Raw genomic sequence first — 26,048 nt, 5'->3', positions numbered from 1 at the left:
TCCCTCCTTCTCTCTCTCTCTCTCTCTCTCTCTCTCTGTGTCTGATCATGTCACGCTGTGTGTCATCTGTCATATAGAAGCGCTCGGCTAACGAGATTAAGCTGTAATCTAATAAAACCCGTCGTTCAGAGGAAACGTTGATCTAAAGTGACTCCCACTGGCGTACTACAGCTTGCGTTCTCTTCTGATCGGGGCTCGAACCTGCACTCTGACTGTTAGCAGCACAAGTCAAAGGTTTCACGGCTTAACCTGCATTTAAAGTAGTGCAGGATGAAAAACCGTGCACTCAAAGCATACATAGTTTGAAGAATTAAAGCTTATTTCAGCGATGCCCAAACGTTTTCGTCAGTCGAACCTCCTTCAGCTAAAATATTTCATTGCTTAAGTTAATATTTCAATAATTTGGCAACACATGTGCATGTTTATGGTTCTGTGATGTCCATTAATGGTCACATGACATGCAGGTGGGAAAAAGCATTTACGCTTCATTTAGTTTTAAAGTGTTTTATTTTGACAGATTTTATTTTAAATTATTTATCATATTTTAATTTATTAAAAATATTTTTATTTTGATTGTATGTTTTATTTTATTAATTACATTTTATTTAAATTTAAATCATTTTAGCAAGTGTTTTATTTTGATTGCTTGTATTGTAAATTATTTAATATTTTAAATAATTAATATTTTATATTTTTATAATTTATATTTTTTATTTTTAGTGTTATTTTAATAATTTAATTTTAAAATATTTATTTTATTTTAACTGATTAAAAATAATTTTACTGTTTTATTTTTGATTTCTTTAATTTTACATTATTTTTTTTTTTTGTGTGTGTGTTTAATAAACAGTTTTTATTTTATTTACTATTTATTTTAATTATTAAAAACAGTTCATATTTTAAGTGTTTTATTTGTGCTTTTATTTTAAATAGTTTATTTTTTATTAAAACAAAATATTGTACAGTGTTAGAATAGAGCTGCAGGTCTCCGTGACTCCCTGATGAAGAAGCTCCTGTTTACTTCAGTAAAGCTCTTCTTTTGCATTAGTTTGTGATTTTGTGGCTGTGCACCTGTCTGAAAGGTTGTTTTCTTGGATGTGAGCACACTGTGTCTGTTTGTAATGGTGTCAGCTCTGTCCTCTTCTTCTCAGCCTCATGCTGCTGTACGTGATGTGATCAGTTAGTAACCGTGAGAACTGAAGCCTTCAGCCACAGATATAAAGTCTCTCTGTGAAGCCGGACTGATCTGGTTTGGGTAGTTTAGGTGGTTTAGGACAGAGATGCACTCACCAGTCAGCCAGTGCCCATCGGGTTCGGATGAAGCCTTTTCTGGACCATTTACTCTGCAGGAAGAGAAAAGTCATCAGTGCAGAGACACATGTGGACTAAATCACATCCCTTCATCCACTGCATTCCCCTGCAGACAAATACATTCATGTGATCATTCTCTTGGAAAGGAACCACGCCGTAAGATGACAGATGATTCTGTGCTACTGATCGCTTCTGAACCAGTGAAAAATGCATGATTTTTCCAGTTTTGACCAGACCGAAATATAAAAAATAAAAATATATAAAATATATATACATATAAAAATAGAAATCAATCTAAACAATAAAATAAATGATACAAAAATAACTAAATAAAGAATTAAAAAAATAAAATAAAATAAATAAAAATAGAAAAAAATATATATAAATAGAAAAATGCTAATAAATAAAACAAAATATAAAAAAATAAAATAAAAAATGTAAAAAAAAATGTATACATGTAAAAAAATACTAAATTCAATTAAGCAATAAAATAAAATAATAAAATTAAATGTAACAATACTTTAAATATTTATATATAAATATAAAAATGCAAATAAATTTAATCAATAAAACACAATATCAAAAAAACAAACTAAAACATTTAAAATATTTATAAATGTAAAAAATACAATTAAGCAATAAAATAAAATAATAAAATTAAATTTAACAATATGAAATACATTCATCTTTCCCAAAAAGACTCATGGCTGTATTAGATCAAAAGGGTGCTTCTACTAAATACTGAGCAAAGGGTCTGAATACTTAGGACCATGTGATATTTCAGTTTTTCTTTTTTAATAAATCTGCAAAAATGTCAACAATTCTGTGTTTTTCTGTCAATATGGGGTGCTGTGTGTACATTAATGAGGAAAAAAAATAACTTAAATGATTTTAGCAAATGGCTGCAATATAACAAAGAGTGAAAAATTTAAGGGGGTCTGAATACTTTCCGTACCCACTGTATATATATATATACACACATACACACAAAAAATAATTTTAAATAAGACATAATATATAATAATTTTACAAAATGATGCAGTAGTTTAGTAAGTACTTTCGGTCATTGTTCAGAAATCAAACACAACACTGCAAAAGATGAAGAAACGGAGGTTCCTCATTACAGTCTGATTGAGAGACGGCTGTGTTCTCGAGCAACTAAACCATCCGATCACACGACTCGCGGCGTTATTAAATGAGAGACTAATTGAGGCTGCGACTGTCCTGATTACCAGTGCACAGAGCAAGAAACAAATAACCCCTCTCTCTCTCTCTCTCTCTCTCTCCGAGATCTCTAATGGGGAGTTAACTGCAGCGATGAATAAACTAATTACCGGCCGGGTCACAGAATTACAAACGGACTAATTTTATTTAAAAACTCTGATGCAAATGAAAGGCCTGAGAGTGATTTGATTGCTCCTCGCATCTTTCAGCCGGCATTAGGACAAGATTAACTGGATCTAATTCAATTACATTTGCATACTTGAATTAATCTGAGGGTTACAGCGAAGCCACAGACATTTTCACAAGAGAAATTCATCTCCAGATCTTACAGCGCATAAACTAACAGCAGTCAGCAATAAAAATACAAATACTGTACATACAAAAGGTCCGATGACTGAAGAGAACGACGTGTTTAAATACGGACAGAAAGCACAATGTCTGCAGCCGGCACACAGGTCACTGCAATAAAACAAGACTCAATGAGACAAAAAAATTATAAATATTGCAATAAAAGAATACTACTACACTCTAATAAAATTAGAATAAAATCAAAAATAAAATAAAATACAAAAAAATATAATAACCTATTCCTTAAAATAGGCAGGTAGGAGATGGGTTAAATTAGACAAAACTAAACAAAAGTAAAGTAAAGACAGTATCTTCAGGTCACTAAAGTAAAGTAAAGTAAAGTAAAGTAAAGTAAAGTAAAGTAAAGTAAAGACAGTATCTTCAGGTCACTAAAGTAAAGTAAAGTAAAGTAAAGTAAAGTAAAGTAAAGTAAAGTAAAGACAGTATCTTCAGGTCACTAAAGTAAAGTAAAGTACAGTAAAGTAAAGTAAAGTAAAGTAAAGTACAGTAAAGACAGTATCTTCAGGTCACTAAAGTAAAGTAAATTAATTAGACAAGACGAGACAAAGCGAAAAAAAAAGCAAATAAAATTAATATAATAAATTATACAGTAAAATAATATAAATATTCTTAATAATATACATTATAATACACTAAACTAAAACAAAATAAAAACTTCTAATATTATTATTAAATAAATATTAAAATATATTTTAAGCATGGACAGAAAACACGTAATATGTGCAGCCATTGGACGGGTCACTGCAATAAAATTAAACTAGACAAAATATGATAAAAGAACATGAAAGTGAACTATTCCCCAGTGTGTGCCGCCGGCCGGGTCGGGTCAGTGGACGCAGCTGTGCACTAGAAAGGTCAGCGCGCGGCGGTGACAGTGATGAACACACACGAGCGGCGGATCTGCCGAGGAGAACGAGCTCCGCCGGAGCGACAGACCAGCACACAATCTCATCTCCGGCGTCCATCGGCCGCTTCACCCTCCGTCACGGATCGGGTCAATCTCATCCGCTGACCCTCTGCAGCGTCTCAGAAACAACAGCGCAGCTGCTCTCACATACACACACAAACACTGGCGGAGTAATAACTAATGAACAGCAGCCGTGATTGATGAAGATCTGTCTCGGCTCAGATTAAACAAGACATCATGCTCTTCTGAGAGACGTTTCACTCGAAACCAACCGGATTTCGGTTCAGGGCTGGAAGTGAATCACAATAATGGGCTGGGATTGGTTTCTGAGGTTTCCATTTCAATTTGTTCAATTTCATGCATGAAAAAGACATCATTTAAGGTTTAACTGAACTCAACCGGCGAAGTGAACGAATTACAACAGAAATATATTAATGAATTATAATAAAACAAGATCAAATCAAACAAAATGATAAAAAAAAATACTATTATAATAATATTAGAAAATAAGATCGGATTAAAAATAAGAACTGAAATAAAATACAAATTTTATAACATTCTAATAAAATAAGATTAAATTATTTAAAAGAAAAGAAAAAAATGAATAGTAATATTAATAATAAAAGTAAGATAAAATAAGATTAGTAAAAAATAAAATAAACTAAATTACATTATAAATAAGAAAAATATAATATAATATTTCATTATAATAAAACAAGATTAAATTAGTTAAAATAAAATAAAATAATTAAGATCAAATTAAATTGGTCAAAATAAAACAAAATTAAATTAAAATATATTAGAAAATAAACAAAAATAAAATAAAACTGATAATATTACATTATAATAAACAAGATTAAACTAGTTAAAATAAAATATAAATTGTAAAATAATAATATATTAAAATAAGATCAAATAAAATTTGTCAAAATAAAACAAAAATTTTTATTAAATTAAAATGTATTAGAAAATAAGAAAAACATAATAAAATAAACAAAAATAAAATAAAGCTGATATAAAATTACATCATAATAAAACAAGATTAATCTAGATAAAATAAAATATAAATGGTAAAATAATATTATTTTAAAATAAGATAAAATAAAATAAAATTAGTCAAAATAAAACAATTTAATTATGTTATTTTAAAATAAGGTTTGACAAAATAAAATAAATCAAATTTAATCATAATAATAAAATAAAATAATACTATTTTATTACAATAAAATAAAATAAAAAAACAGTATAAATAAAATAAAAATAACTGTGTAAATGGAAAGTGGACTGAGGCCCGTTCAGAACTCAAATGGTCCAAATGAGATCTGAGCTCACTTTAAATCCAGTGAGTGTAAACCAACTTAACAGTTTAGCAAGTACTTCATGTTCACTGTTCTGAAAGCTTCTATACTGCAAAAGACACTGACCGAAAGCTTCTTTTACACACATAATCAACCGCAGCAGCTTCATGACGACCGAAGGCCTGCAGATAAGCTACCTGATGAAACGCATCAGCTCGACCTTTCACAAGCAGCGCCTGTTGTTCTGTCCGCTTCGCTCTTATTCAGCGTTTCAATTAATACTATGCCGCTGACTGGAGCAGCACTTAAAGCCGTAACTCACAGACGGGACGGGTCCGGGTCACGCGCTCATTACACAAACACACGCCACACAGCTGGCTCGTGTCTGATTGGCTGCTGGTGAAACCGCCGGCTGGGAACGCAGGTGACGTCATGAAGATGCTCTTCTGCAGGGAAACTCAAGGCTTCTTAAGAGCAGGAATCGACTGAAGGGAACACGATTCATCAACATGTGCTCCAAATGTTTGCAATGCTTCGAAGAAAAACAACTTCCAACAGATCTCCATTACTTTTTAATAATATATATATATATATATATATATATATATATATATATATATATATCTGTCTGGAATATCTCTGGCTCTCAACCTGTAAATAAGTTTTTTTGTGGTCTTGTTTTCCAGTGCAAATGTCAAAAATACTGAGGAAAAACTTTTATTTGTTATTTATTAATTTATTTTTTGCAGTGCATGCAACATTTAATGCATTTAATTTTCTGCATATATATATAAAATGATTATTTTAGATTTTATCGCTATTTTAGCATTTTCTTTAACAATTTAACATTGTATATGATTTTATTTTAACCAATTTAATCATATATTATTGCAGCTTATTATTACTCATCCACCAGCTGCAGATATTTTGTGTTTTCTGTCCAACATAAGTTTCGTCTTTTCATTTCTTTTCTATTCAATTTCCATCTCCAGTAAGTGTATCTTCATTTAAGGACATACATTTTTATGCATATACACAAAATAATTATTTAAAATTTTTTAGCATTTTATTTTATAATTAATATTTTATTTTATTTTTATAATTTATTTTATAATTAATATTTTATTGCATTTTTATAATATATTTTATAATTAATATTTTATTGCATTTTATTTGCATTTTATTTTATTTTATTATTTTATTTGCAGTGACCCATCCACCGGCTGCAGATAGTTAATTCAGTTTTTGCATCTCACGTAAATGTAAACTGATTTAAGAACACAATATTTATGACTTTAAGACTCTGCTTCAATGCAAGAGTGTTTTAGGCCTTAGTTTGTGGAAGTTAGGCTTTTAAAGCCCCGCAGAAACCCTGACTGGTCGATGCGCAGAACAAACGCTTGCGACGGCATCTCACGTGAAGCCAGCGTTCACTTCTCAGGACACTCAGTAAATTCTGTGATTTCTCCAAACAGCACACAGACTGCAGCGCAGCCGGCGCTAATAGGATTCTTCAGGGAGGCAGATGGATGGCGAATCCGAGTGGTTTCATCTACTAAAAGACAGCATAAATCACGGGCTGAAGCCGAGGTTATCGCCAGCCTCACGAGAAACCTGCATTAAAGCATTAGTGAAATTAATTCATCTTTCATAAGAGGCTGCAGCCGTATCTGTGATCTACGATAACAAGCAATTTCTCACTCCTGAGAAAGCCCTTGATAGACTACACAAATCTGCTGCTTTAAACGGCCCGGCATTATGTGGAGCGCTGCTCTCCGGAGATTCACGAGCGCGTAAATCAATGCATCGCAAACTTTTCTGCCTCTGTTTTCTCTCTTCTGTAAACGTCATTGTTTTCTCATCAGCGTCGTGCGCTGGAAGCCGGCAGCGGCGCGTGAAAGGCCAGCGCGCTGCTTGTGCATATAGTGTGAGAGACGGATGTGAGCGCAGGATCCAGCTGACACACGCTCGTTATTACTACAGCAGATGCGCAGTAAACTCGCAGCTAGCATGCTCCAAACACAACCAAAACAAGAGTTCATCTAGCTGACAATCAGTGAGCAGTACAAACACATTTAACCCTAAAACTGACTACATCTGAATACTTTTCATATCAAGAAGTACCAAAGCAGCAAGCTTATTGTGATTATTGGATGGTAGGAGCTACAAATAACGTCTCGTGAAGGTCTGTTCAGCATGAAAGGAAGATTGATTAAAAACAAGAAAATAGAAAAATGTGCGCAGAATTTCTGTGCATAACTACTCCAATGTTCCATTGATTTGTGTGTTTCAAACATCTTTAATGCCAATATAACGCAGATAGATGTATACACAGAAATACAGCAAAAACTGCTGGAATGAAAATCAAAGGCCACTATTATTGGATATTTAATTTAGTGTTTCTGCAGTAATTCTGACAAAGCTGCTTGTTTTCTGAGAGGAACTGGGAGTGTCACTATATTAATTAACCTCATGTCAGTTTGTGATTGCAGAAGTTTCAAGAACTGCGCGTTAAATAAAACCAACTGTTATTGAGGAAAACAATATATTGAAATGAATTCATTCAGGATCGAGATTTCAGTTTTCGGTTATTTTATTTTCATTTTATTTTATTATTATTAAATAAGTCATTTTTAAAATTATTATATTGTTTTCATTTTATTATTTTTAATTAAATTATTTAATTTAAAATTATTTTTATTTATTTTTAAATTATTATTCATTTAAATAAGTTATTTTTATTTTCATTTTATTTTATTATTATTAAATAAGTTAATTTTATTTGATTATTTTTTATTAAATTACTTTTATTTTATTTTATCGTTTTTATTTAAATTATTTATTTAAAAATTATTTTTATTATATTGTTTTTATTTATTTTTTAAATAAATTATTTATTTATAAATTATTATTCATTTAAATAAGTTATTTTTATTTTCATTTTATTTGATTGCTTTTATTTGATTATTTTAAAACAGGTAATTTTGAAATTATTTTTATTTTATTATATTGTTTTTATTTTTTATTATTTTCAATTAAGTTACTTTTATTTTATTCTATTGTTTTTATTTATTTTTCAAATGAATTATTTATTTTTAAATTATTATTCATTTAAATAAGTTATTTTTATTTTATTATTAAATAAGTTATTTTTGAATTATTATTTTCTTTTTATTTTATAATTTTCAACTAAATTATTTATTTTTAATGAATTATTTATTTTTAAATTATTATTCATTTAAATAAGTTATTTTTATTTTATTATTAAATAAGTTATTTTTGAATTATTATTTTCTTTTTATTTTATTATTTTCAACTAAATTATTTATTTATTTTTAATGAATTATTTATTTTTAAATTAAACCAAATTAAGCAGGGATGCCATATTCAGGGCTGTAATGCTTTAAGACTGAAGCACTGAAAAACTCCTCTATCAGTCAAGCTCTCATCTGGACATCAGGGAGACCTTTTCCTCTCAATGTGAGCCTGAGAGTTCGATACAGAGCTTCATGTGAGAACCGTGACTGAAGCAGACACAGCACAGAATGACGCACCTCAGGGAAATAGTCTTGAGGAAACTTCTCCTTCTCCAGCATGGCTGCGCTTGGAAGAGCGTCCGAACACACCTCCTTCCCAACCACCTTCCTGAACTTCTTGGCTGTGTGAAGGAAAACGAGGAGGAATGAAACAGCCCTGATGAACATGCAAACATGCAGAGCGTTCAGAGATGATTATCAGAGGACGAGCGCTCAGGGCAACTGCGCCACCTACTGCTCACACACACACACAGACCAGACACCGCAGGGAGTTTCTTCACATTATATCTGATTTTACGTTCTGATGCACACTGGAATATTGCAATATTTTAAATGAATAAAAATTACAGCCTTCAAAGCTCAACAGAGAATATCTAACATCTCTTTGTGTGTATAGAGAAAGAGAGATGGGGAAACTATTATTTCTTTTTGTTAAACTATATCAAATCTCGTTAGTATAACACGTTTGGTTGCTTCACTTGAATTTACTTTTGAGTTTTTGTGTAATTCTTATTATTCTGAAAGATGATTCCCATCACAAAAATCTAGAGATTTTTAAGCATAATGATTATAACTATTTTTACATGTACATCAGCATAATTTAAACAAATATAAAACCAAAAAAAGTGCTTGCATGCAAATTATTTTTTTAAATAATATTAAACAAAAAAAATAAATAATATATATATATATATATATATATATATATATATATATCAATTTTTATTATTTTTTCATTTTTATTTATGCATTCAAATAATTTTTAACTACATAAAAGCTCATGGCTATAATGCATCTGGATGCTTTTACTTGAGTTTTTGAGCGATTACCACAATAATCATTTTTACTATAATAATTGTTTACATTTATATCAGCATAAATGAATCAGTCACTAACATGATGTTTAAATACTTTAATACTTTTTTTGTCATTGTGGAAATGCACTTCGCTGTATAAAATAATGTCACAATGGAAAACACTTTAACGCTCCTAAAATGATCTTTTTCTTTAAATATCTCGTGGGTTTGCAGTGAAATCTGATCTGGCGTGAGATTTGCTCAGGTTTTGTTTGATGGAGAGCGTGATTACGGCCATCATGTGGGAGATATCGTGGTCTTTAAGAGCTCCGGGTTTGAGCGGGGCTAATGCTCACACCGCTGTAATGGGAGTGGCTTTAATTAGTGTGACCGGCGGGACACGCGACCTCTGACCTCCACCGCTGATGAGGTCACCACTAACTGTCCAATAGCTTGAGTGCACTATTACCACAGGCTGAAATCTCATGAATTAAATCCTAATATTAATAAGCATTACTGTTTCCTATCGGTCACTCCATCTTAGCATGTTTTATGGCTTCTGAAACAACCTTGACCGCGCCGGATCTGATGGGATTGATGGCACGCCGTATTAAAGGGACACACGTACCTTTGAAATCAAACTGCTGGATGTTTTTCAAGGATTCGTGGATGAAGTAGCAACATCCCAGAGCCTGAAAGACAAAGAGAGAGAGAAATTACTCAACATAGAAACGTGTGTCTTCTTCTGAGCTGTAGATGTGCATCTGTGGGATTTCTTCACCTGTTTTGTGAAAATGGTGGTCAACCGATATATCGGCTGATATCTGGCACTTTTTTATTATCGGTCTGGCTGATATATCAAGAGTTTATCTATTGCAAGTTTATTTTGAAATATACTAAATTTCTGTGGTTGCATGTGTTTTTACTCTTTTTAAATTAAATATTGGGATACCACATATATTGGCTTTTACATCGTCCATCCGCTGCCAATATATCGGCCATCAAAAAATCCATATCGGTTGACCACTAGTTAGTAAAGTACCAAATACATCTAAAAACAACATATTGAATACGTTTTGATTGAATTTCAGCAATTGTTATGCAAACATTTTTACATTTGTTTAATTAAATATTGTGATATCTGATACATCGGTCATCGGCCATCAAAAAACCATTTTAAATCCATATCGGTTAACCTCTACTTAGTAAAGTAGCAAAAATAGATCTAAATAAATTATTTTTAAATGGATTTAATTTCAGCGAATGCTATGCATGTGTTTTTACTTTTTTAAATAAAATTTTTTGATATCGTATATACATATCGGCTTTATATCGGCCATCAAGATATCGACAACAAAAAACCCATATCAGCCAACCACTACTTAGTAAAGTAGCAAAAACATCGAAAACCAGCTGAAATGAGCACTTTTATTACTGTCGGGTCAATAATGCATCATTGTAGTGAGATTTCCCAGCAGATACGGTCCGTAGAATCAAGTGATGTCAGTCGTGTTTCATAAGTTCATGTGTTTATGTAAAACCCAACACCACAAAAGAGCACAAACTTGCTCTTATGAATATGAAGGAAAGGCCTCTTTTCTTATGTAACGAGTTCACGGCGCTCAAATATAACATGTAAATTATAGCCAGAGCCGATTCTGTCAAAGCGCTCGATCTGAGCCGCTCAACGCAGCACAGTCAGAGTTTAGCATGACCAAAGATTTACTTCAATAGGATTATATTCTTAATTTTTACCGAACAATCAGACGGTTTCTGTGTCTGTCGACGGCCCAAACAAACGGAGCCCGCAGGCGTAAGGCGCCGGGGATTTGATGCGGTTCACAGTTCACTAACTGCTTTTCTGAGGGGCTTTTGCACCTCCAGTCCTCAAGTTGGACTAAAAAGAGCAAAACCTGTTTCCTGTCCGCTCAGGGCTCAATGCAGCGGCCCAAAACTGTGGGCTAAAGCTCTCAATAGTGTCTAAAGACACAGAGAGATGCTCAGATTTACAAAATATCTTCATGGAACATGATCTTTACTTAATATCCTAATGATTTTTGGCATAAAAGAGAAATGTATAATTGTGACCCATACAATGTATTGTTGGCTATTGCTACAAATATCCCCCAGCGACTTAACACTGCTTTTGTGCTGCAGGCTCACATATGGAAGGTCTGAGTCCAAAATCAACACTCGCCAAGATCTGACCGATGGTAAAAACTGGCTTGGCGAGTAAACGAAACCGAGTTATGAGCCAGTTGGCTGCTGATTTTTTAAGAGCTTCAAAAGAAATTCTTTGTTTCTGAAAGAGGTCTCTTCTGCTCATCGAAGCTGCATTTATTTGATCAAAAATACAGTAAAAATTGTGAAATATTATTAGAATTTAAAACAGCTGTTTTCTATGTGAATATGTGTTAAACTGTAATGTATTTCTGTGATGCGCAGCTGTATTTTCAGCATCATTCCTCCAGTCTTCAGTGTCACATGATCTTCAGAAATCAGTATAATATGCTGATCTGCTGCTCGAGAAACATTTCTGATTATTATCAATGTTGAAAACATTAATATTTTTGTGGAAACTGTGATGCATTTTATTTTTCAGGATTCACAGATGAACACAAAGTTCAGAAGAACAGCATTTATTAGAAATATAATTTTTTTGTGACATTATAAATGTCTTTACTGGCACTTTTGATCAATTGAATGAGTCCTTAATGAATAAAAGTATTAATTTATTTTTTTATTTTTAATTCTTTACTCACCATTCAAAACTTTTGAAGGGTAGTGTATGACAGCTTCCACAAACACTCACAACAACTACAAATAACTGAATAGCAAATATAATCCGTTTATAAGGGACCAGCCAATTCTACAAAAAAATTATATGATCAATAAGTCATGGCAGTATAGGTTTTTTCCATTACTTCAACTTAAGTTATAAAAGATCCAACTCAATTTTTTTTTAAGTTGAAAGGACTTGTGCAACCAATTGGATTATACTTCAAAATATAAGGCAGCAGCCGCACTTGAGAGTTTAAGTTCAAGTTTAAGTTCAAGTAGGTGGAAATGAATTCTTTGTATTATATCTTATGCATTATTGACAGAAATTCTGCATTTGATTTAAATAAACTCATCTGACATAAATCTGTGTTTTTATGGTGCACTCATAAAGAGTGAAAACCAGTTCCAGAGAGCAACAACTGGCCCTGAATAGAGTTCTTCTGAAGATGCTGCTGCTGCTGATGATGATGATGGACTGGCACTGAAGGACCGTGGGCACAGAAACCCTCCTGAATTATTTATGAGCGCCGCGTGGCTCATCTTGAGATTAAACATTTGCTGATTTGTCAAAAGCACAAACAGCACGACGAACCCCAGCGCTCACATTTAATTGATGAGAGCATTCCCGGCGCGACCCGGATGAAGGTCAGTTTCCAGGAACGGCGTCTGTTTATTTCTGTTTGCTTTAGTTTATTTCACCTCAAACGGAGACGGAGACCAGCTGTATGCAACAGCAGACGATCGATACCAAACACATTCATTCAGAAGAGCCACACTAGACCGGAAAACAGCTGCTCTTACAAAACAGAAGAACGAAGAAAGCGCCGCAGATACAACAGTAACAGTTACATCAACGGTTATTCTGGTTGGTTTTACACGACGTCACAACGGTTGAAAACAGAGCTTTCTACGCTCCGTTTACTTCGCATAAACTAATAATTACTGTATGCAATGTCATGAACGCACCAGAAATCTATGCAAGCAGGGTTATTATAGTTAACGGAAACTGAAGTTAAAATTAAAACCATTAAAAAAAATTTTTTTTAATTTCGCTGCTTGAAAATAAACATTCTCATTTGAATTGAATTTAAGTAAAATAACTAAAACTGAGATGAAATTTCATAAAATCTATATAGACATATTTAAAAGAAAATACAAATACAAAAAAAAAAAATATATATATATATATATATATATATACACACATTTAATTTATAATACAATTACAAAAATGCACAAAAATACTAAAACTTTATCCAAAATTAAAGTGAAAATAAATTAATAAAATAAAAATAAAAAAATGTATCAACAAATTCTACTTTCTACTTTGTTTTTACTAATTTCGATAAGTCATGAACGGACTAATAATCTATGCAAGCAGGGTTATTATAGTTAACTACAATTAAAACCATTAAAAATCATTAGGGGAAATGAAAATAAAATGTTAATTGAAACAATAAAATGTAATAAATAAATAAATATTTCTGCTAGTTGCCAAGGCAACATTTCTCATTTTAATGTATTTTAACTTTAGGTACTAAAATAACTAAAACCGAAATAAAACGATAAAAAAATTATATCGATATATATATATAAAAAAAAATAAAAAATAAAAAAATTACAAACAAAACAAAATCACTGCAACTTTAATTAAAATGAAAATGGAAACTGAAAGTACAAAAACAGATTCCAAATATGAATAAAAATGATAATCGTATCTCAATGATGCTAAAATAAACACTACTAGCTACACAGAATCTGGTAACACTTTACAATAACATCCACTTAGTTAACGTTAGTCAATGCACTGATTAATTAGCTAACCATGAGCAATACTACTGTACAGTATTTACTCATCCTTGCTGACGTTATCTAATAAAAATAAAATCTTTATTGTTATTTCAATTAACAGTAAATAAGAGTATTTTTCATTGTTTGAATAACATTCAGTAATGAGCCATTAACATGTTACCGCACAAAGCTTATATTAAAATATGAACTATATGAAAATGTGACTCGACGGTTCATAGCATTTTGAGAGTTATGATCAGTGTTTGCTGTACATCCTCAGAATAAACCATAAACACAGGTATCATAATAATAATTCCACACACAAGCTCTAATGAATATTTAACGTCAGAGTTCAAGCCGACCTCCTCGTCCTCCTCCTGAGCTCTTCATGAAGAAGCTATTATATTAGCAGCCCGCAATTAATCCATTTGTCCCGCGCAGTGACAGACTCCAAATATTAATTGGAGCCGGACGGCGCTGACACGAAACTCTTATCTTTTAAGCGGCGCTTTACAATGGCCAGTGTCAAGCGTATGTTTGTCACGTCCAGCGTTATTGATTACCTGCCAGACTCACTCCAAATAATTAAAAGTGTATTTTACATATTTATAAAGCGGACTGTCACGGGCGCTACTTAATTTTCCATTAGTAAAATGCACTCTGTTAAGTGCGCGGCGCGGGCCGGACGAGGAAATGAGTAATCGGCGTAATTGCAGACAGAAAGACAATAACTGAGCCATAAAGGCAGATTTTATTGGCCGCTCTGACAGCGAAGGTCTCTAACCCGGGTTTGGACCGGACCGGACCGGACCGAACAGAACCAGGACGATAAGTCAAGTAAACAAGCACATCCTCTATGCAGGGTTATTAGAAATAAAACTACGATTAAAACTATATACAAAAAATTTAAAAAGTTTAATATTTATATATATAAAAACTTTGTTTCTCATTTTTGTTTAGTTTAACATTAATACTTGCATTTTTTTAAACTACATAAACATTTTAAAAAAAACTATATATTTGTAAAAAAAAATTTTTATTTTATTACAAATTAAAAATATATATATATTGGTATTTCTTTTAAATGTTTACAAAAAATGCACAAATAATTACTAAACTGAAATTATAGTGAAAACAGAAAACATTAAAATAAAATCTAATTCAAAATATTAATAAAAATTATTTTATTTCAGCTAGTTGCCTGCATCGCGTTATTTTTGCATAGTTTTGAATTTAGATACTAAAATAACTACATGTAATAAAAAATTATTTACATACATGTATATTTTTTAATAAATTACAAATATATTATCTTGACATTTGTAATCAAAATTTCAAAAACACACAAATTACTAAAATTTTAACCAAAATTAAAGTGACAACAGAAAATATAAAAAGAAAATCCATTTCAAAACATTAACAAAAACTATAATAGAACTAATAGTAATTAAACCTATAGAACATCCAAGTTATATCCCGCATTAATATTTATTAGTCTTTAGCCAATAACTAATAACATTTAGCTGGTAAAAAAAAGTGTTAAAATACAAATAACATCTAATAAAATACAAAATAATAAAAAATAACAAATTTTTTTTTTTTAATAAAAATAAAAATATATTTTTTTTAATTTGTAATAAAAATCACTCAAACTTAACTAAAAGTAAAGTGAAAACAGAAAAATTAAGTCAAAATAATCAAAAACTGTAATAGAACTAACAGTTATTAAAACTGCAACACCCCACATGAATATGTAGTGCAGGCTTGAGTCAGCCACCATAGCTTTCCTGTAACATCTGCAGTGAGACGACTTGAAGCACATAGAAAACCATGAATCATCTTCAACATTTGCACTAAAACAATATCATTGCTAGAGTAAAACGCAGCTGAAGGCCTTCAGACGAGACACAGGCTGAGCTCCGCGACACGAATCCACTGACCTTTCATGGATTTTCTGCGGTGGCTTTGAAAAATGAGCCATAAAGCAAACATAAAAGTGGTCATTTTTCCACAGCGGTCAAACCTTGATTCCTCTGAGAGTGTGACCGGTGTGTGTGAGGATGAGCCACCAGACACTCATCATGTGTGAAGAGAGTCATCACACGTGTGTGTGTGTCACGGCGGATCTCGAGTGTGTGTGTGTGTGTGAGTGAGTGAGTGAGTGAGTGAGTGAGTGAGTGAGTGAGTGAGTGAGTGAGTGAGTGAGTGAGTGAGTGAGTGAGTGAGTGAGTGAGTGAGTGAGTGAGTGAGTGAGTGAGTGAGTGAGTGAGTGAGTGAGTGAGTGAGTGAGTGAGTGAGTGAGTGAGTGAGTGAGTGAGTGAGTGAGTGAGTGAGTGAGTGAGTGAGTGAGTGAGTGAGTGAGTGAGTGAGTGAGTGAGTGAGTGAGTGAGTGAGTGAGTGAGTGAGTGAGTGAGTGAGTGAGTGAGTGAGTGAGTGAGTGAGTGAGTGAGTGAGTGAGTGAGTGAGTGAGTGTGTGTGTGTGTGTCACGGCGGATCTCGAGTGAGTGAGTGTGTGTGTGTCACGGCGGATCTCGAGTGAGTGAGTGAGTGTGTGTGTGTGAGAGTGAGTGAGTGAGTGTGAATGAGTGTGTGTGTGTGAATGAGTGAGTGAGTGAGTGAGTGAGTGTGTGTGAGTGTGTGTGTGTGTGTGTGTGTGAGAATGTAACCCTCCAAAATATTAGTTATTTTCTGCTTAATATTTTTGGAACCTGTGATACATTTTTTGGGATGATAATATAAGTCTTTACTGTCACTTTTGATCAATTTAACATATGTGCCGAATAAAAGTAATAAAGAAAAAGAAAAAAAATCTGCTGACCCCAAACTTTTGAACGGTAGTGTATATTGTTACAAAAGATTTATATTTTAAGTAAATGCTGTTATTTTTTTTACTTTTTATTCATCAAAGAAACTTGAAAATAAAGTATCACAGGTTCCAAAAAAATATGAAGCAGCAAAAACTGTTTCCAATATTGACGATAAATCAGCATATTATACTGATTTCTGAAGATCATGTGACACTGAAGACTGGAGTAATGATGCTGAAAATACAGCTGCGCATCACAGAAATACATTATATTTTATAGTACGTTAAAATAAAAAACAGTTATTTTAAATTGCAGTAATATTTCACAATTTTTCATTTTTCCGGCATTGATGGGCAGAAAGGTTTCATTAAAAAACATGAAAATTCTTACTGATCCCAAACTTTTTAACGGCTGTATATACAGTATATATATATATATATTTATTGTGTAGGAGACTCATCAGGAGAATGATGTCCACCTGTTCTTCCTGCTATAAAAGTCTTGGCTTTGTTGGTGTGGGGGAGCCTGGCTTGCTCCCGATTGCTTTGTGTTTGTTTTTGGCTTTGGAATGTTTATTTTGATATTGTTCTGTCTGACTCCATAACATCTTGTGTCAAGCAGAAATGGCAGTTATTTTTCCTTTCTTTTGTTAATAAAAAATTTGTTGCAACCTTATCAACCGCATTTCCTCCTTTCATTTGTTACGGCGTTGAGCCGGTCGTGACAATATATATATATACATATATATACACATATATCAACTCCCTGTGTAGCAGCCGGTTGAGTTCAGATTCACACTCATGAAGTGAACAGGAGCCGGCGGCTCCTCGGGCCCCTGATGGATCGGCCCCGCAGACACACAGTGTGCAAATAAGAGCCAGTGACGGAGACGCTTTTAATGAGACGCTTTCTCTGTGTATCCAGTCAGACACACACGAGGAATAGACAGAGGAGACCGATACCACCAACACTAGATCAATGATGGACAGAGACAGAGATGCTACAGCACACACACATTCTCACACTCACACACACACACTCATTCACACAAACACACACTCACACACACACTCACTCACTCTCTCTCTCACACACACACACTCTCTCTCACACACACACTCTCTCTCTCACACTCACTCTCTCACACACTCACTCTCTCACACACTCACTCTCTCACACACTCACTCTCTCACACACTCACTCTCTCACACACTCACTCTCTCACACACTCACTCTCTCACACACTCACTCTCTCACACACTCACTCTCTCACACACTCACTCTCTCACACACTCACTCTCTCACACACTCACCACACACACACATACACATACTCACACACGCACGCACACACACTCACTCTCTCAAACACGTGCGCACACTCACTCACACACACACTCACACACGCACGCACACATACACATACTCACACACGCACGCACACACACACACACTCACTCAAACATACATGCACACACACTCACTCTCTCGCTCACACACACACTCACTCTCTCTCTCGCTCACACACACACACACACTCACACACTCACACACTCACACACACACTCTCACACACACTCTCACACACAGACTCTCACACACAGACTCTCACACACAGACTCTCACACACAGACTCTCACACACAGACTCTCACACACAGACTCTCACACACAGACTCTCACACACAGACTCTCACACACAGACTCTCACACACAGACTCTCACACACAGACTCTCACACACAGACTCTCACACACAGACTCTCACACACAGACTCTCACACACAGACTCTCACACACAGACTCTCACACACAGACTCTCACACACAGACTCTCACACACAGACTCTCACACACAGACTCTCACACACAGACTCTCACACACAGACTCTCACACACAGACTCTCACACACAGACTCTCACACACAGACTCTCACACACAGACTCTCACACACAGACTCTCACACACAGACTCTCACACACAGACTCTCACACACAGACTCTCACACACAGACTCTCACACACAGACTCTCACACACAGACTCTCACACACAGACTCTCACACACAGACTCTCACACACAGACTCTCACACACAGACTCTCACACACAGACTCTCACACACAGACTCTCACACACAGACTCTCACACACAGACTCTCACACACAGACTCTCACACACAGACTCTCACACACAGACTCTCACACACAGACTCTCACACACAGACTCTCACACACAGACTCTCACACACAGACTCTCACACACAGACTCTCACACACAGACTCTCACACACAGACTCTCACACACAGACTCTCACACACAGACTCTCACACACAGACTCTCACACACAGACTCTCACACACAGACTCTCACACACAGACTCTCACACACAGACTCTCACACACAGACTCTCACACACAGACTCTCACACACAGACTCTCACACACAGACTCTCACACACAGACTCTCACACACAGACTCTCACACACAGACTCTCACACACAGACTCTCACACACAGACTCTCACACACAGACTCTCACACACAGACTCTCACACACAGACTCTCACACACAGACTCTCACACACAGACTCTCACACACAGACTCTCACACACAGACTCTCACACACAGACTCTCACACACAGACTCTCACACACAGACTCTCACACACAGACTCTCACACACAGACTCTCACACACAGACTCTCACACACAGACTCTCACACACAGACTCTCACACACAGACTCTCACACACAGACTCTCACACACAGACTCTCACACACAGACTCTCACACACAGACTCTCACACACAGACTCTCACACACAGACTCTCACACACAGACTCTCACACACAGACTCTCACACACAGACTCTCACACACAGACTCTCACACACAGACTCTCACACACAGACTCTCACACACAGACTCTCACACACAGACTCTCACACACAGACTCTCACACACAGACTCTCACACACAGACTCTCACACACAGACTCTCACACACAGACTCTCACACACAGACTCTCACACACAGACTCTCACACACAGACTCTCACACACAGACTCTCACACACAGACTCTCACACACAGACTCTCACACACAGACTCTCACACACAGACTCTCACACACAGACTCTCACACACAGACTCTCACACACAGACTCTCACACACAGACTCTCACACACAGACTCTCACACACAGACTCTCACACACAGACTCTCACACACAGACTCTCACACACAGACTCTCACACACAGACTCTCACACACAGACTCTCACACACAGACTCTCACACACAGACTCTCACACACAGACTCTCACACACAGACTCTCACACACAGACTCTCACACACAGACTCTCACACACAGACTCTCACACACAGACTCTCACACACAGACTCTCACACACAGACTCTCACACACAGACTCTCACACACAGACTCTCACACACAGACTCTCACACACAGACTCTCACACACAGACTCTCACACACAGACTCTCACACACAGACTCTCACACACAGACTCTCACACACAGACTCTCACACACAGACTCTCACACACAGACTCTCACACACAGACTCTCACACACAGACTCTCACACACAGACTCTCACACACAGACTCTCACACACAGACTCTCACACACAGACTCTCACACACAGACTCTCACACACAGACTCTCACACACAGACTCTCACACACAGACTCTCACACACAGACTCTCACACACAGACTCTCACACACAGACTCTCACACACAGACTCTCACACACAGACTCTCACACACAGACTCTCACACACAGACTCTCACACACAGACTCTCACACACAGACTCTCACACACAGACTCTCACACACTCACATTTGTCTCACTTTCTCTGAGTTCAAAGACAAATGAGAACTTAAGACGACAACTGAGTAAATCAATAAATCCATATCCTAAAATGTAGAACGATAAGTACTTTTTCATTGTTCAAAGACGTCACAAAGCCAGATAAGTAAATAAATAATTAAGCAACTATGTCAATAAATAAGAAATCAAGTAAGTAAATAACAAACACAAATAAATACATAAATGTTTTCAATAAATTTTTACTTTAAAAAAAAACGTTTTTTTTGTCCTAAATGTGGAATTTTCTCTGATTTCAAAGCCATAAAAATCTAGCTAAATAAATAAATAGACAACTAAGTAAGTATTTAAAAAATAACCAAATAAGCATGTGAATTAAAAAAAAAGTAATACAGCAAATAAATAAATACACACATTTTTTAACTCTTTCCCCACCAGGTTAGGCAATTAGGCAGTTTTCATTCATATGATGTTGATGATCGCATTATTTTTCATATGCATCTGCTTACATATGAGATCCTCGTTTCTGCGTCTTCCTCGCCTGTGTTTTTGATCGGGAGATTCTGGACTCATTCAGGAGGTGCGTAATAGCACCCCCGAGTGTATAATAGTGAAAATGCGGAAACCTGGATAAATCTATGTTGGCAGGGAAAGACTTAAATAAACGTATAGTTAAAACAAAAAAAGTTGATTTTGCCCTAAAATGTGGAATAAAAGCGTTAAAAGACATAACAAAGCTAAATAAATGAATAAATAAATAAGAAATCAAAAAATAACCAAATGAGTATGCGAAAAAAAAGTCAATAATTAAGCAAATAAAAAGTTAATAAATGACCAACACAATTTAAAACAATGTACATTCTCGATAATCTCAAAATGCCTAAAAACAACTACTTTCCTACAGTTCAAAGACTTCACGTCCCAGCTCTGTTTAAATGAACGTACCAACATTAACGCACATTAAAGCTCATTAATATGAAAACGGCGGACCGGGGGTTCGTGTCGCTCTGTTTTGAGCGTCTCTGGCTGCTTCTCTCATTATTTTAAAATCTTCCAAAACGCAGCCGGCGCGCTTCAATGATTGATCTGCAAACCGCTGATTGCATTTCCCATTTTTGCAGAAAACGTTACGGATAGATCTAAACAAAGCGTAATTGGCCGATCCGGACCTGCCAACAATCCGGTCCGTTCCCAAGGTTGGCCGCCTCGCTGGGGAAATATCGTGCATTAATTTCATTTAGCCTCCCTCCCGACATCCAACAGTGGAAGTTAATTAAATTGCTTGTCCATTGTGTTCATCCACTTACAAAGTTAATGATATTGTGCGGCGGATTAAAGAGCATTTTATAAAGCGCACTAGATGTGAGCTGGCAGACTCTACAAGGGCCGGTTGAACCCTGTCCGTCCCCGGGGCCCGATGCCCCTGTAATTAGCGGTGAAATGGATGCTTCCGTTTGCCAAACTCCTGCCAAGATCATCATTGAGCGGCGGAGCCTCTAACCCATTCGCTCACCGCGGCTAACGCAATAAAACCATCACGCCAATAACATTCAGCAACAACACACACACACACACCGACCCGAGACTCCCATCCGGAAAACACACGATCCAGTCAGAAACGTGGAACTTACTGGACAATGCCACGGAGCTTGGGGAATTTCGGATGAATAAATCAAATGTAGGGCTGAACACCTCATCAAAGTGCAATATGAACTAGTGTTGCTGAATATTAAAGTGCAAAAAGAAAAATCCACAGAAACTTGAAGGTCTTCACAGCAACCCGTCAAAATAAAAGTTCAGCTTAACTTGAAGAAATTGTGACATTACATTTTTACGAATGTGCTTCTCAAAATAATGATAATAACAATAATAAAACTTCATTATTTTAAGGAATAATCACACAATTTCCTTCTCTGTTTCAATTTTAACAGTAAACCTCTGCTGTGCAACACTTTGTTTGTTAAAAAAAACAAAACAAGGATTTGTGTCATTTTCATTTGATTAAAAGATTAATTAGACTGTTAAAGTTTCATGACTTCATTTGATTGACAGAAAAATGTAACTACACAACAGATTTTCTTTTAAAAAAAAATAATAGGGCTTTAAATGATTGCAATTAATCATACATGCTTTTTGATTACCAAAATACATTTTAATTAACCATTAAAACAGAGTCAAGAAAAATTAAAATAGAAAAAAAATTGGAATCATGAAAAATTAAAACGGAAAAAAATGGAATTTGGAAAATTATTTCATAGAGCCCTAAAATGTAATTTTTGTTCAACTTTTAATAAATTGATGTTAAAGTGTAAGTTTCACGATTTCAATTAATTATACATGCTTTTTTATTACTAAAATGTAACTATTAAGACAGTCAAGAAAAATTATAAGGGGGAAAAAAAATCATAATCCAGAAATTTTTTTATGAAAATTAAAAAAAATAATAATAATAATAAAACTGAATACTGGGGAGACAAAAATTCATAAGGACATAAAAATGTACTTTTTGTTAAACTTTTAAAATTTCATATAGCAAATTTCAATGTCATAATTTGACTTTTCAAATGCTTTTTGGAAAACAGTATTTGAAAAGAATAACATAAAATGGAATTTGGGGGGGGGTTGAGAAGAAAATAAAATGGTATTTGGTAAAAATCAAAGGTATTTCATCGGGCCCTTGCCACGCAGCATTTAAAGAGGCCAACTATCCCATCATGAGCTCCTTCAAAGCCACGCGCTCGTCCAGTCTGAATAATGTCAGATCATAAATTTGTGGCCGGCCGTATCTCACATGATCAGGTTAAGGGAAGCTTCAGTGGTCTCTCTGCAACTTTATTGGACTAATTTCTCGTCTGACGTCTCAAAGACTCGAGACATTAAACGTCTCATTTATATTCCGTTTTGTTAATATACCACGATCTGTCAGAGCGCATAAAAATCAGCGCTTTTGCTCATACTGCGTCGCATGAGGTAAACGGATTCGATTAGTAAAGTGCACGACGATGTATTTGCTGGAAAATGCAATGTTTTAAAGCATCCCAGAAGTGCTTTATTTGTGCATGCAACTTTCTCTACGACTCTGTTTCCATAAAGATGCATGACCGAAGAGAAGAAACACATGTTTCCAGCGTTTGCCTCTGCAAAGGCAAGGTTTCCTGAAGTGAGCATGTAGTGCTCGGCTAATCGGATCATCTTCTGAACAGCCACGTACATGATCAACATTGTCCGCGTTATTAGATTTGCACACAAAAAACGTCAAACCCGAACAATTCAGGCCTCCATTACTAATTAAACCACAGCGTGCGCTCGTTCTCATGCACCATCATTTAATCGTTTCAGATGCCAATGATAAAACGCCTTAATACACTTATGCTCATTAATGTAAATCATATTCCACTATAGATGTCCAATAATTAAAAAGAATATTTCTCCGTTTTAGAAAGGCATCCTCATTAGATAGAGACTCTTTCAGAGCGGATCGCTCCGCAGAACGATCGATTTCTCTTTATTCCCCACGCATGAAAATATTGTTAATGTTGACGTTGAACGTTCATCAATCTAGATTATCGTGCTCTTTAATATCTGGCCGGTTCCTGTGATCGTTCTTTATGCATCTGATTGGATTATGAGCGTTCGGCAGATGTGATTGGATGCGACGGCGCCGAGTCTTACAAAAGAGACACAAGGACACCAACTCTAACCAACTTCTACTTCTAATCCGCTTTTTTTTGGACAAAAAGAATGACATCTCTCTACTATGTCAAATTAAAGCAAGCAAATAAATAAACAATGAGCAAATGAGTAAATAAATAAAGAAATTGAGTAAATAAATCAGTTAATAAAGTTAATAAATCAAAAGTAAATCAAATATAAAGATTAAAAAAATATATATATATATGTATGTGTGTGTGTGTGTGTGTGTGTGATAGTGTGTGTGTGTGTGATAGTGTGTGTGTGTGTGATAGTGTGTGTGTGTGTGATAGTGTGTGTGTGTGTGATAGTGTGTGTGTGTGTGATAGTGTGTGTGTGTGTGATAGTGTGTGTGTGTGTGATAGTGTGTGTGTGTGTGATAGTGTGTGTGTGTGTGATAGTGTGTGTGTGTGTGATAGTGTGTGTGTGTGTGATAGTGTGTGTGTGTGTGATAGTGTGTGTGTGTGTGATAGTGTGTGTGTGTGTGATAGTGTGTGTGTGTGTGATAGTGTGTGTGTGTGTGATAGTGTGTGTGTGTGTGATAGTGTGTGTGTGTGTGATAGTGTGTGTGTGTGTGATAGTGTGTGTGTGTGTGATAGTGTGTGTGTGTGTGATAGTGTGTGTGTGTGTGATAGTGTGTGTGTGTGTGATAGTGTGTGTGTGTGTGATAGTGTGTGTGTGTGTGATAGTGTGTGTGTGTGTGATAGTGTGTGTGTGTGTGATAGTGTGTGTGTGTGTGATAGTGTGTGTGTGTGTGATAGTGTGTGTGTGTGTGATAGTGTGTGTGTGTGTGATAGTGTGTGTGTGTGTGATAGTGTGTGTGTGTGTGATAGTGTGTGTGTGTGTGATAGTGTGTGTGTGTGTGATAGTGTGTGTGTGTGTGATAGTGTGTGTGTGTGTGATAGTGTGTGTGTGTGTGATAGTGTGTGTGTGTGTGATAGTGTGTGTGTGTGTGATAGTGTGTGTGTGTGTGATAGTGTGTGTGTGTGTGATAGTGTGTGTGTGTGTGATAGTGTGTGTGTGTGTGATAGTGTGTGTGTGTGTGATAGTGTGTGTGTGTGTGATAGTGTGTGTGTGTGTGATAGTGTGTGTGTGTGTGATAGTGTGTGTGTGTGTGATAGTGTGTGTGTGTGTGATAGTGTGTGTGTGTGTGATAGTGTGTGTGTGTGTGATAGTGTGTGTGTGTGTGATAGTGTGTGTGTGTGTGATAGTGTGTGTGTGTGTGATAGTGTGTGTGTGTGTGATAGTGTGTGTGTGTGTGATAGTGTGTGTGTGTGTGATAGTGTGTGTGTGTGTGATAGTGTGTGTGTGTGTGATAGTGTGTGTGTGTGTGATAGTGTGTGTGTGTGTGATAGTGTGTGTGTGTGTGATAGTGTGTGTGTGTGTGATAGTGTGTGTGTGTGTGATAGTGTGTGTGTGTGTGATAGTGTGTGTGTGTGTGATAGTGTGTGTGTGTGTGATAGTGTGTGTGTGTGTGATAGTGTGTGTGTGTGTGATAGTGTGTGTGTGTGTGATAGTGTGTGTGTGTGTGATAGTGTGTGTGTGTGAGAGTGTGTGATAGTGTGTGAGTGTGTGATAGTGTATGTGTGTGTGTGTGTGATAGTGTATGTGTGTGATAGTGTGTGATAGTGTGTGAGTGTGTGTGTGTGTATGTGTGTGTGTGTGTGAGAGTGGGAGAGAGTGGGGGAG

At 35.5% G+C, this 26,048-nt stretch overlaps 1 protein-coding gene across 1 annotated transcript in view; it reads right to left on the bottom strand.

Annotated features, from left to right (window-relative positions):
* Positions 1-26,048, bottom strand: part of inpp5a (inositol polyphosphate-5-phosphatase A) — a 143,227-nt gene that overhangs the window by 98,844 nt on the left and 18,335 nt on the right. Inside the window, exons 4-6 of the mRNA XM_016257979.1 lie at positions 10,071-10,134; positions 8,664-8,767; positions 1,291-1,343 (exon numbers count right to left, since the gene is read on the bottom strand). Of these exons, the coding sequence (XP_016113465.1) occupies positions 1,291-1,343; positions 8,664-8,767; positions 10,071-10,134 (221 nt within the window). The remainder of the gene's footprint in view (positions 1-1,290; positions 1,344-8,663; positions 8,768-10,070; positions 10,135-26,048) is intronic.

The sequence above is a fragment of the Sinocyclocheilus grahami genome, unplaced genomic scaffold (assembly GCF_001515645.1).
Source record: "Sinocyclocheilus grahami isolate Dianchi unplaced genomic scaffold, SAMN03320097.WGS_v1.1 scaffold1625.1, whole genome shotgun sequence".
Classification (NCBI taxonomy): Eukaryota; Metazoa; Chordata; class Actinopteri; order Cypriniformes; family Cyprinidae; genus Sinocyclocheilus; species Sinocyclocheilus grahami.
Note: the sequence above shows the minus strand (reverse complement) of the source record. Positions and strands in the feature narration are given on the sequence as shown.